The sequence below is a fragment of the Ascidiella aspersa genome, chromosome 5 (genome assembly GCF_963924565.1).
Source record: "Ascidiella aspersa chromosome 5, kaAscAspe10.2, whole genome shotgun sequence".
NCBI lineage: Eukaryota > Metazoa > Chordata > Ascidiacea > Phlebobranchia > Ascidiidae > Ascidiella > Ascidiella aspersa.
In genome coordinates, this window is record NC_139451.1 from 1,389,122 (window position 1) to 1,402,154 (window position 13,033).

The following is a 13,033-nucleotide window of genomic DNA, read 5'->3' on the forward strand; positions in this document are numbered from 1 at the left end:
TTGCTCCCATTTGAAGTCGACATTTACTTGTAAGCGCGAGGAGATTTCTTCTTGTTTTACTCATTCAGTTTGTCATTGTAGTAAGGAAGGGGCAGATGGATAATGCAGGTTTGCAAAAGAAAGTAGAAAAATATAAAATAGTGTACAACAGAGGTCGAAAAATGTTGGGCCTAAATTTTCTTTAAGTTAAGAGTTGGGAATTACGGAGTGAGAAGAAAAGAAGTCCAAAAAACTAAAAAAAGTAAAATTATTTCCACGCCCGAGTTCCTAAAATTGAAATATTTGTCGAACTTTATAAACAATGGTCGTTTTAGGAAAAGATGAAATTATATGCAACAGAAGAAAAACTGATAAGGCTGTAATTCAAATGCTAATCTAATTTTTGAAAGCTAAAATAAATCTACATTTGGGCTATATTCTGCTCCAATAGACATAAAATGGGTTTTAGTAACCTCAAGTATTCTGTACATAATATCAGTGTAGGTATACATAGCTCTGGTAAAGTAGCATTGACCAAAGCTTATTTTCGACGACATTGAAGTAAATCAAGAGTTGGGAAACGTGGAATAAGCAGAGGGAATAAGAAAATAAAATATAAAAAACGTTTCTTTGGCAACTCCAAAATGCATAAAAACTAAATTGAAAGGGTTGAAGACCAGTCTGATAAAAAACCTAAATGGCATTTGGTCGCTAATGTTGAGAGTGGATTCATTTACAAAGTGGAACAAGTAGATAACATGTTTCTAGCGACGTTTTCAAGTAGATAATATTATTCCGTGTAATTGACAAACCTTCCGTGTAATTGGCAAACGCTTTGAAACATCCGACTTTCGGTTGGCTCCTAGGCTCACTATAATCAAAAATGTATTATTGTGAGTCTGAAAATTTTATGGTAACTTTAAATTGGGCAAAAATACTAACGATTTTCAGTAAATTGTGTTCCATTTGAACTTTAAACTTTTCTGTCATAGTAAGTTACTTGCAAGAAGTGATTTGCAAATATATGATAAATTATAAAGGCTAGTTCACACTAGACGCGTCTAGCGTTAACGTAAAACGTTTTCAAAAAACGCTGTCGGTTGCGGAAAAGTTGAAATATTTTAAGTTTGACGCTTTCGGTTAGAAGCGAGGAAATTTGCCGTTAACGCTGGCAACGCGTTATGTGTGAACTGGACGACGTTAGCCGTAAGACGCCAGACGCTAACGCTAGACGTTCACGCGTCTAGTGTGAACCAGCCTTAACAGTTATAGGAGACTATTGTTTTGTGCTGTTTACTGATTTTAATTCCTAGGTGCATAAACGCAATGCACAAATATTTTTGACATAAGCTAAATAAAATATTGCCCGGTTATTTGTGAATGCTTAAAGTTGACAAAGTTTACGATTTGTTGCTGAAAACGCCCAGCAAATCAAAGAAGTAAATAATTCTTTTATTTCAAACGACAGCAGAATAGCCTAGCAAAGCTACTAGTCCGATCAGACATTTTTTTCGTTAAAATATATTTATATGTATAAATGTTGCGATGCCTCTGCTGACTTTTTTAAAAAGTTCTTGACCTGAATTACCAGCTTTACTATTCTGCTGTTTTTTCTGCAGGAATTAAGGTCGACATTTATCTTGCAAGGGTCAAGGTGATTTCCAATATAAAAAAAATAACCTGCTAATTTTTTTATAACAAATCACTTCGTTGGATCGCAAATCGTCGCTAAGTTTTTGTTTAACGGCACCGATAGCACTATAGTATCGGACGAGTACCGATAACGACATATCGCATCGGGTATCGGCGATTCGATATTATCGGACGTCCCGCCTTAGAACAATGAAGAAACGCCGACAAAAAAATGTGCGCCTTGAATTATTTGCATCAATTGAAGATAAATATGACTCTGGTGCGCCATTAGTGGGCGAAATGTCAATATTTGCAATAAAAAACATAATAAATTTTTTTACAGTTTAGCACGAAATTTTACGGATATTTGTCGAGAAATTTTGACAAAATTATAATAAGCCTTGATTTTATTTAAGTAAGTTGCCCAGTGATGGCTGCCTGGTTTAATAGAAACCAGCTCTTTGTTTTGCTTTTTTTTGAAATCAAAAAAAAAAAACTTTTAACTTAAATTTCCTCGAACCTCAATAACAACAAAAGATGCAAAGATTTCTTGGCACAAAATCTTGTTTCTTAAATATAGTATAGAAATCGTGAGATTTGAGCAGTAAACACTATGTAAGTATATTTTTGACATGAGCTAAATAACATATTGATTTTAAATAAAAAAATATTGCTCAGTTTGTAAAATGCTTTAAGTTTACATAGTTTACGATTTGTTGCTAAAACGCCCAGCAAATCAAAGAAGTAAATAAATTCTTTTATTTCAAACGACAGTCGTACAGTCTTGCAAAGCTCCGATCAGACACTTTGTTCGTTAAAATATATTTATATATTTAAATGCTGCGCTGCCTTATGAAATGTTGAAAATTTTAGTTTAACAAAATCTGGTTTAATTAACAGTGGTGTAATGACTTAATTCAATCACTTGGCTTAAATGCACTTAAGTCACTGTTTGCAAATGAAATAAGTTGACCTGTGTTTTTTTATTTAAATTTACTTCCATTTATGAACAAAAACATTTTCTTTATTTCTTTAGTTTTTGGTGTTTGCTATGTGAGATATTGCTCAAAATTCGTGAAATTAAAAATTTTAATAGTTTAATATTTATGTTTAATACCAATAACTTTACTAGGCTTCTTGTGTTTGTAAGATTGATAACGGACTTTAGTTATTTGCAATATAACTTGATTTGGATTACAACAATTTGCAAATGACCTGACTTGCACTTAATTATTTGACAAATCGCTTTTTCAAAACACTGGCATTTGAGAACAAGTAAGTGCATAAACGGGACAGAAACCTAAACTTGCCTAAAAACATTTTATTTTGGAGGCGACGCAAATTAGGATTTGGTTTATGCTAACTGATGAGATGAGTTGGTGAATAGAAATGAACTGCAACATTTGGTCTTAGTTTAGTTAAACCTTTAACAAAGAATTCCAAAATGTTGCGCAGCGAACCTCTGTTGCCCTCAAGCGGTAAATTTAAGTAACATTTTTCTCGTCATTCTCTTTTTTTTTGTTTTTCTTGCATCACGTTTAAAGATGAATTTAGGGGCTAAAAAAATTATTGTAACCCATGAGTTTTCAGAGATGGCGTCACAAAGTTACGTCACAATGGGTTTCGCGACGACCCAAACAAAGTTACGTCATTTTCGAGATTGCGATAAAATGCACGATGCCTTTGGACAAAACCTATGCATATTTTGCTGCGAAGAAAACTAAACCAAATACTTTGCTACGTATATGTATTTTACTATACTTACGGGAACTGGCGATATAGGCGTAAAATAAATTTCCAAAAAATGCCTGACCCTGGTTTTACTCTGAGATTGTAAACGTTAAGTTTTATTGCAGCTTGATAATGAATTGCAAAGCCAAAAGGTCGCTTAGACGAACATTATCTCGATTAAGACGTTTTGGTTACGGTCGATCTGCTCGACCTTTGTGATTCATTTTCAAGCTACATTGCAATTGTGCATAGTATACCATTCAGTTTTTCCATTATATCTAAGGTTTATGGTAAAAATCAAAAATCTGAGCACAAGTCGACGAATTTAACTTAAAAGAATATAAAAAAAAATATAAAAAATAGGTAAAAAAACTTTTGTCGGGGTGTGCGGTTAAAAAAGTTAAAGAACCTCTGCAGTAAACCTTCTTAGACCTTTACATGTATTGGTGGAGTTGTCAATTCTACGATACTTTTTAAACCAATATATAATGCATGCTAGAAATTAAATCCTTTTGTAAGTAGCATATTTTTTTTATTATTGCTGTAAAAACAATAAAACAATAATATTAAGTCACTTGCATTCTGTATTTTACTTTACTTATGCGAACTGACGATGCCAGTATAATAAGCGAAATATATATTTATTTTAACAGAAGTCTAATTTTCATTTTTTTAATAGGATTTTTAACTTTTTTTTAACTTTTGAGTTTTATTGTTTATATACGCAACAGTGATCGACAAGCAGAAACCTGCTGCCAATGGTTTAATTTTTTTTAACTTTCGTCGGGGTCTGTAGTAAAACAGTTTGACAACACCTGCTAGAAACCATCAATATTCTATATTCTAGGATACTTTTTGTACCAATATATAATGAATACAAAATCTATTAATCAGTAGCTGCGACAAAAAACAAGATTTTCAAAAATGTTCGTCGCTGGTATTTCAACCAACGACCCTTGGAACTTTACAATTGCGAAAGGGCGATGATTTAGAGACCTTATATCTTTGAGCGTTTAACGCCTGAAGCTATAAAGAGTGAGACACGTTTACAAAACTCGCCCGACAACCTAAACGCCCGACGTCGCTTTATGACAAAACAATTCCACTATTGTTACGCAATAAAAATACTGTGAGTGTTATATAGGATGGTATTAACAGTTCACCAAGAACAACAATGATTACCAGAAAGTTGAAAACATTTATTTGCCAGAAAGTAGAGTTTTAGCAAAGATTAAACCCAATTATAAGGAAAGATACTTAATTGTTGTTAAAATTCAGTGATAATTGATCAATTAGCTACAAATCCTTCAGTAATTTGCTTGTTGCTTCTAAGCAGGATTATTAGGTAACAATGCGGTTGTGTTGTTATTGTTACGTCACCATAAGTGTTATTCTGATAACCTGTGGACAAGGTAAGTGGGTTTGTTGTTTTAGTAAAGTCCAATTTGATAAAATCACAACGTTGTAAGCAAGACATTTTGAAATGACTTAAGTTCAAGTCAAGTTATTTGCAAATAACGTTAACTCCAATTCAATTGATTTTTAAAATAATTTTATCCTCTGTCAAGTGATTACCAAACTAACTTGGGCTAAAGGCAAGTTATTTGTAAAATAACTTAAGTTCAAGTCAAGTATTTTCAAAGGTCCAAGTTTAAGTCATTATTAGAGCTAGTCAATTCTTGTCATAAAAATTAAACGTTAAACTAATAAAATTGGTAAGTTAGTCCAAATATGAACAATAACCTCTACTAAAAAATGACCAAAACGCAACATATTGCAGCAAAATGTTTTATTTGCAATAACTAAGATAAATAAAACAATTTTGAAAACAATTGCTAAATGAACACGCCTGATTTTAACCCAAGTCATTTGCCCAAAAGACTTAAATCAAGTCATTTGAAAACAGTGACTTAAGTGCCTACTTAAGTCAATTCAATGACTTAAAAATAAAGAAAATAAAAAATGATGCACTCAGAAAGGCAGGACAAAATATATGTGTTGTTAAATTAACCACTAGGAACATAGTTTTTCTAGTTTATGTATTTTTATGTTTGTTTTTTCTGCCTTAATACTCATTTACTTGGTCGAAACAGATTTTGCCTCAGAGGAAAAAATCTAAAGGGGAAAATGTTTAAAAAAATATAAGGGAAGCAAAATGTTTTGCATTATTACCAAGCAATTGCTGGTTCACGCTGTGTATCAACTACATGTATTATTAGTTGAGATTATTTTGATTGCAAGGACTTACTTAATTGAAATATTTCTGTTTATGAAGAACAAATTGAGTTTCATTTAAACTGTTGTTGCCCAAAAATGTTGTTGCCCAAATGACTGAAGTCAAGTCAAGTTTTTACACCATTCTAAAACCACATGCTTGTAATGTAAGTTAGACTAAGCTAGTCATTTAAAAAAATCACTCGCTAAATAAAATTACAAAGTAGCCTATATTCAGGGTTAGTTTATTTGAAAGAGCCATAAACATATAGTTTCAAAATTGGAACTTCCCAAAATAAACATCTTATATGTTGTTGAAAGCACAAATGTAAATAAATTAGATTAAGCCTGATGTAACATTCATTTTAAACCAGCAGTATAAAGGCAGGGGTCTATATTTTTCATTTTAATTCGTCTATAATCTTGCAAGTCACCAGTATAAGTAAATGTAGGGGTGATGCTAGATTAGTCAAATATTGACAAGAATGTTGAAACTTTGAGGTCTGTAAGTCAGTGTTGTAGCGACTTAAATCAATTCAAAGTGCACTTAAGGCAATGTTTATAAATGAAAAGACTTGAGTTTTTTAAGAAAAATGCCTTGACTTGACTAAAGTCTTTTGGACAAATGACTTGACTTGAGTTTTTTAGGAAAAATTACCTGACTTGCCTTGGGTCTTTAGGAGGAAGACTTTGGGTTGAAAAAATGTTTTTTTCATTAGGCAATAGTTTTGTAAAATTAGGATATTTATCTTAATCTTTGTACATAAAAAAATGCTTTCTATATCAGTGGTTCTCAAAGTATGGGTCGCGACCCAAACATGGGTTGTTGCTAAGACTGGTGTAAACGGTAGCCTCACAGTAACTTTATTAGTTTGTTAAATTTTTTTTAGAAGATTATTCTGCTAGCTCGTATAACACACATATATCTCAGAATAGTCACTGATAGACCTGGGATTAGAATTGAGAATATTGCGTAATATTTATTCGCAGTTTGAGGTCCTGAGCAGAAACTCATGCGTTTTAGTTCGAGCTATCGGTTTATTTCTTTTCGATCGTAGCTAGGTTTGTTCCTTTCAACTAGGTCATTAGTTGCCGGTATCCTAGTATTGTTAAAAGTTAGAATCTATCATTTGTTTGTAACAACCATTGTTTCATAGAACTGTGTTGTAGCATTTAACTGCAATATTACTCTATATTGCCTAATTCGACGTCACTAAACACGTGACCGTTGTTCACTGACGCGTGACTAACGCCGAATTGTGCGTTTTCAACGTTTCGCATTCATTCTATTTTATCAACTTACTAATAGCGGCTTGAATCACCGCTCTGTTTATCGTGTTTACTGCTGAGATTTGTGAATATACTCGACGTCAACATCTACTGAGTGAAGTGTCTTTGTCTAGAGAGTACAAGAAGTTAAGGACAGGTATTCTAGCGGCCTGCTCCTTTGGAGTCGGATTAAGAACTTGTAAGAGACTAGGCAGCCGTCGGCTCTCGCACACAGAGCCAGCGCCCTCTTACCCCTTACTACAGACCTCAATACGCTCCAGTGTATTACATCTGGTTTTCTGTGTCTTTTTCTATTTCATGCATGTCAGAAAAAATACATTTTTGATGTTTGAGGCTTGGGTCGTGAGATGTTCATAAAACTCCGATTTGGGTCGCGCTCGAAAAAGTTTGAGAACCACTGCTCTATATAATGCGTTTACGGTATTTTTAATTGAGTTATTGCTTATGCCCATAATCGGACAAGTTTTCCAGTTTTAATAGCTTAACGTTTTATTTTTATGCCGATGACTATTGCTTCATCATCAGAATTTGGCGCCGTTATATGATTTCGCATTTTTATAATTCGTTATAAGAAATTTGAATTTATCTTGTCCTTATAACGACCTGACTGGGACCTAACTTGTTATTTATTTAAAATGACTGATCTTTACGTTAACTGGAACTTAAGTTATTAGTTTACGACAGTGTAATGTTTCAAAAAAGTAACTAAAAACCCACTCTATAACAGCGGCAAACGTTTCAGTACAACCCCCTTGTAGGGGGCTCATATAAAGTTAGTCTCACAATCCACGTTTTGGCCTGACTATTGCGCAATTTTACGTCATTGTCACGTATACTGACGTCACACAAGCACAAACATACGTCACTTACATGTTGCAGGCTTGTCGTTCCGCTTCGTTGACTTCTCCTGCAAAGCCGATGGTGACGTCATTAAGGTCACGTGGGACGCTCGCAGCCGATCAGGAGCCGCTATTGTGAGTAGAAGTTATATTAATACAAAAATGCTGAATTCGTTCAAGTATAGAAAAATAAAAATACTTTTTTTGTTTAAATTAAGGCTTAGTTTTGATTTTATTGTTTTTTGATAAGTTTAACCTGATAAAATAAAATAACGTATTTATGTTTTTATATGCGTTTATACTTGGTAGCTATAAAACAGGGACCAACAAACTATTTTCATAAATAGGCGGGTATCAAGATTTTTTTCGTCATTCTTTTTAATTTGAATATTGTTAAGTCAAATTGCAATTGACCTTATTAACCTTGAATTTCATCAAACCTTGTTAATGTTTAAATTTTCATTAAAGTCATTGTCGTCATTTACGTGTAAGGGCGAGGAGATATGATCATACTTTACACATTCATTTTGTAAGTAAATATTAACTTATGTTCGCAGAGAAACGAGGTGAAGGAATATGTGCTGAGTTGGTACAACTTGGATCAAGTATCAACATCGATGTACGAAGGAGATGTAGATTATGTAAGAATCCGTTCGCTTGTAGCATTTAGAATATCCGTGACATAATAACCACCAAGCATGCCCTGTAAAACAGATTTTGTTTATTTTCAAACAGGGAGAAGACAAGTCACTTCGCAGCAAGCTGTCAAACAGTTATGACGTCACAGGAAACAATAGCTATGTTGACGTCATCACGAACGAGCAAGGTAAAATCCGAAATTAAATTTTAACAGATCGAGATAATTTAGGAAAAAATCTTGATCAGTGACTTAATCATTGGACCATCTCAAATAACAACCAGCATAATGTATTTGTTTTTCAATTTAGCAATTCAAAAATGCTGTAAAAACATTTGCTCTACTAAACCAACATTTGTAATTGTTGGATTCGGGGCGAAGATAAAACAGGTGCTGCCTTTCATATAAGTTAAGAAGACTTCGTAAAATATATTGCAGTGCTTTCCAACGGGTTGTATACTATGAGTTGGTATGACGGAAAATAGGATCGGTAACATTGTGAATAAAGGAAAACACAGGCTTGTGACCTACTCTGACAGGAGATTTCCTGGAAATGCGACGGTTAACAAAGCCCCTGGCAACAGAATACCAAAAATAATTTACGTCTAATCTAGATGCTGACCTTGGCAGTCTTGACGCAGAAGGCTAAAGATTCCAATCAAAAAAATATCAAACGTTATCTGTTAAAATGTACCACTTTGAAAATGGAAATTTACCTTTCTACATTTTTATTCTTTTTTTGAAAAAATCGTTTTTGCATCAAGAATTTTCTTATTTTAGTTAGTACAGGAGTTTTGGGCAATTTGGAACACCCCAGGGTGTACCACTTTGATGAGGTGTACTGGGGTGTATAATATATCTCATTACAATAAAGCTATGCTCAAGTATCATGACAAATAAACAGGTTTATCACCGGACTGACTGGAGTGTACAACACATGTCACTACTTGTATTTAAGCGTACTAAGCTTCTAAAATACTATATTATATTCGTGACGTAATAACCAAATATTTCTCTTGATAATGTTTTTTGTGAGGTACAAACTAGTTCTTCATAACGGTTAATAGTTCTTTTTGCAGCACAACAGGGGGGTATCGGTGCATTGCGATTTAAATTTAGTAATTTAAAAAACATTTGCTCTACTAAGCTAACATTAGTAATTCTAGGATTAGTAATACCAACACTAGTAATACCAACATTAGTAATACCAACACTAGTAATACCAACACTAGTAATACCAACATTAGTAATACCAACATTAGTAATACCAACACTAGTAATACCAACACTAATAATACCAACATTAGTAATACCAACATTAGTGATACCAACACTAGTAATACCAACACTAGTAATACCAACACTAGTAATACCAACACTAGTAATACCAACACTAGTAATACCAACACTAGTAATACCAACACTAGTAATACCAACACTAGTAATACCAACATAAGTAATACCAACACTAGTAATACCAACATTAGTAATACCAACACTAGTAATACCAACATTAGTAATACCAACACTAGTAATACCAACACTAATAATACCAACATTAGTAATACCAACATTAGTGATACCAACACTAGTAATACCAACACTAGTAATACCAACACTAGTAATACCAACACTAGTAATACCAACACTAGTAATACCAACACTAGTAATACCAACACTAGTAATACCAACACTAATAATACCAACATTAGTAATACCAACATTAGTGATACCAACACTAGTAATACCAACACTAGTAATACCAACATTAGTAATACCAACACTAGTCATACCAACACTAATAATACCAACATTAGTAATACCAACATTAGTGATACCAACACTAGTAATACCAACACTAGTAATACCAACACTAGTAATACCAACACTAGTAATACCAACACTAGTAATACCAACACTAGTAATACCAACACTAGTAATACCAACACTAGTAATACCAACACTAGTAATACCAACACTAGTAATACCAACACTAGTAATACCAACATAAGTAATACCAACACTAGTAATACCAACATTAGTAATACCAACACTAGTAATACCAACACTAATAATACCAACATTAGTAATACCAACATTAGTGATACCAACACTAGTAATACCAACACTAGTAATACCAACACTAGTAATACCAACACTAGTAATACCAACATTAGTAATACCAACATTAGTAATACCAACACTAGTAATACCAACACTAATAATACCAACATTAGTAATACCAACATTAGTGATACCAACACTAGTAATACCAACACTAGTAATACCAACACTAGTAATACCAACACTAGTAATACCAACACTAGTAATACCAACACTAGTAATACCAACACTAGTAATACCAACACTAGTAATACCAACATAAGTAATACCAACACTAGTAATACCAACATTAGTAATACCAACACTAGTAATACCAACATTAATAATACCAACATTAGTAATACCAACACTAGTAATACCAACACTAGTAATACCAACACTAGTAATACCAACACTAGTAATACCAACATTAGTAATACCAACATTAATAATACCAACATTAGTAATACCAACATTAGTAATACCAACACTAGTAATACCAACACTAGTAATACCAACATTAGTAATACCAACACTAATAATACCAACACTAGTAATACCAACATTAGTAATACCAACATTAGTAATACCAACACTAGTAATACCAACACTAGTAATACCAACATTAGTAATACCAACATTAGTGATACCAACACTAGTAATACCAACACTAGTAATACCAACACTAGTAATACCAACACTAGTAATACCAACATTAGTAATACCAACACTAGTAATACCAACACTAGTAATACCAACATTAGTAATACCAACACTAGTAATACCAACATTAGTAATACCAACATTAGTAATACCAACATTAGTAATACCAACATTAGTAATACCAACATTAGTAATACCAACATTAGTAATACCAACACTAGTAATACCAACATTAGTAATACCAACACTAGTAATACCAACACTAGTAATACTAACATTAGTAATACCAACATTAGTGATACCAACACTAGTAATACCAACACTAGTAATACCAACACTAGTAATACCAACACTAGTAATACCAACATTAGTAATACCAACACTAGTAATACCAACACTAGTAATACCAACACTAGTAATACCAACACTAGTAATACCAACATTAGAAATACCAACATTAGTAATACCAACACTAGTAATGCCAACATTAGTAATACCAACATTAGTAATACCAAAATTAGTAATACCAACACTAGTAATACCAACACTAGTAATACCAACATTAGTAATACCAACATTAGTGATACCAACACTAGTAATACCAACACTAGTAATACCAACACTAGTAATACCAACACTAGTAATACCAACATTAGTAATACCAACACTAGTAATACCAACATTAGTAATACCAACACTAGTAATACCAACATTAATAATACCAACATTAGTGATACCAACATTAGTGATACCAACATTAGTGATACCAACACTAGTAATACCAACACTAGTAATACCAACACTAGTAATACCAACACTAGTAATACCAACATTAGTAATACCAACATTAATAATACCAACATTAGTAATACCAACATTAGTAATACCAACACTAGTAATACCAACACTAGTAATACCAACATTAGTAATACCAACACTAGTAATACCAACACTAGTAATACCAACACTAGTAATACCAACATAAGTAATACCAACATTAGTAATACCAACATTAGTAATACCAACACTAGTAATACCAACACTAGTAATACCAACACTAGTAACACCAACACTAGTAATACCAACATTAGTAATACCAACATTAATAATACCAACATTAGTAATACCAACATTAGTAATACCAACACTAGTAATACCAACACTAGTAATACCAACATTAGTAATACCAACACTAGTAATACCAACACTAGTAATACCAACACTAGTAATACCAACATTAGTAATACCAACATTAGTAATACCAACATTAGTAATACCAACATTAGTAATACCAACATTAGTAATACCAACATTAGTAATACCAACACTAGTAATACCAACATTAGTAATACCAACACTAGTAATACCAACACTAGTAATACTAACATTAGTAATACCAACATTAGTGATACCAACACTAGTAATACCAACACTAGTAATACCAACACTAGTAATACCAACACTAGTAATACCAACATTAGTAATACCAACACTAGTAATACCAACACTAGTAATACCAACACTAGTAATACCAACACTAGTAATACCAACATTAGAAATACCAACATTAGTAATACCAACACTAGTAATACCAACATTAGTAATACCAACATTAGTAATACCAACATTAGTAATACCAACACTAGTAATACCAACACTAGTAATACCAACATTAGTAATACCAACATTAGTGATACCAACACTAGTAATACCAACACTAGTAATACCAACACTAGTAATACCAACACTAGTAATACCAACATTAGTAATACCAACACTAGTAATACCAACATTAGTAATACCAACACTAGTAATACCAACATTAATAATACCAACATTAGTAATACCAACATTAGTGATACCAACATTAGTGATACCAACACTAGTAATACCAACACTAGTAATACCAACACTAGTAATACCAACACTAGTAATACCAACATTA

At 32.6% G+C, this 13,033-nt stretch overlaps 1 protein-coding gene across 1 annotated transcript in view; it reads left to right on the forward strand.

Annotated features, from left to right (window-relative positions):
• Positions 1-4,673: 4,673 nt before the first annotated feature.
• Positions 4,674-13,033, forward strand: part of LOC146141424 (uncharacterized) — a 34,988-nt gene continuing 26,628 nt past the window's right edge. The window contains exons 1-4 of the mRNA XM_083390108.1: positions 4,674-4,754; positions 7,726-7,820; positions 8,243-8,326; positions 8,421-8,511. Coding sequence (XP_083246234.1) covers positions 4,694-4,754; positions 7,726-7,820; positions 8,243-8,326; positions 8,421-8,511 — 331 coding nt within the window. The 5' untranslated portion in view covers positions 4,674-4,693. The remainder of the gene's footprint in view (positions 4,755-7,725; positions 7,821-8,242; positions 8,327-8,420; positions 8,512-13,033) is intronic.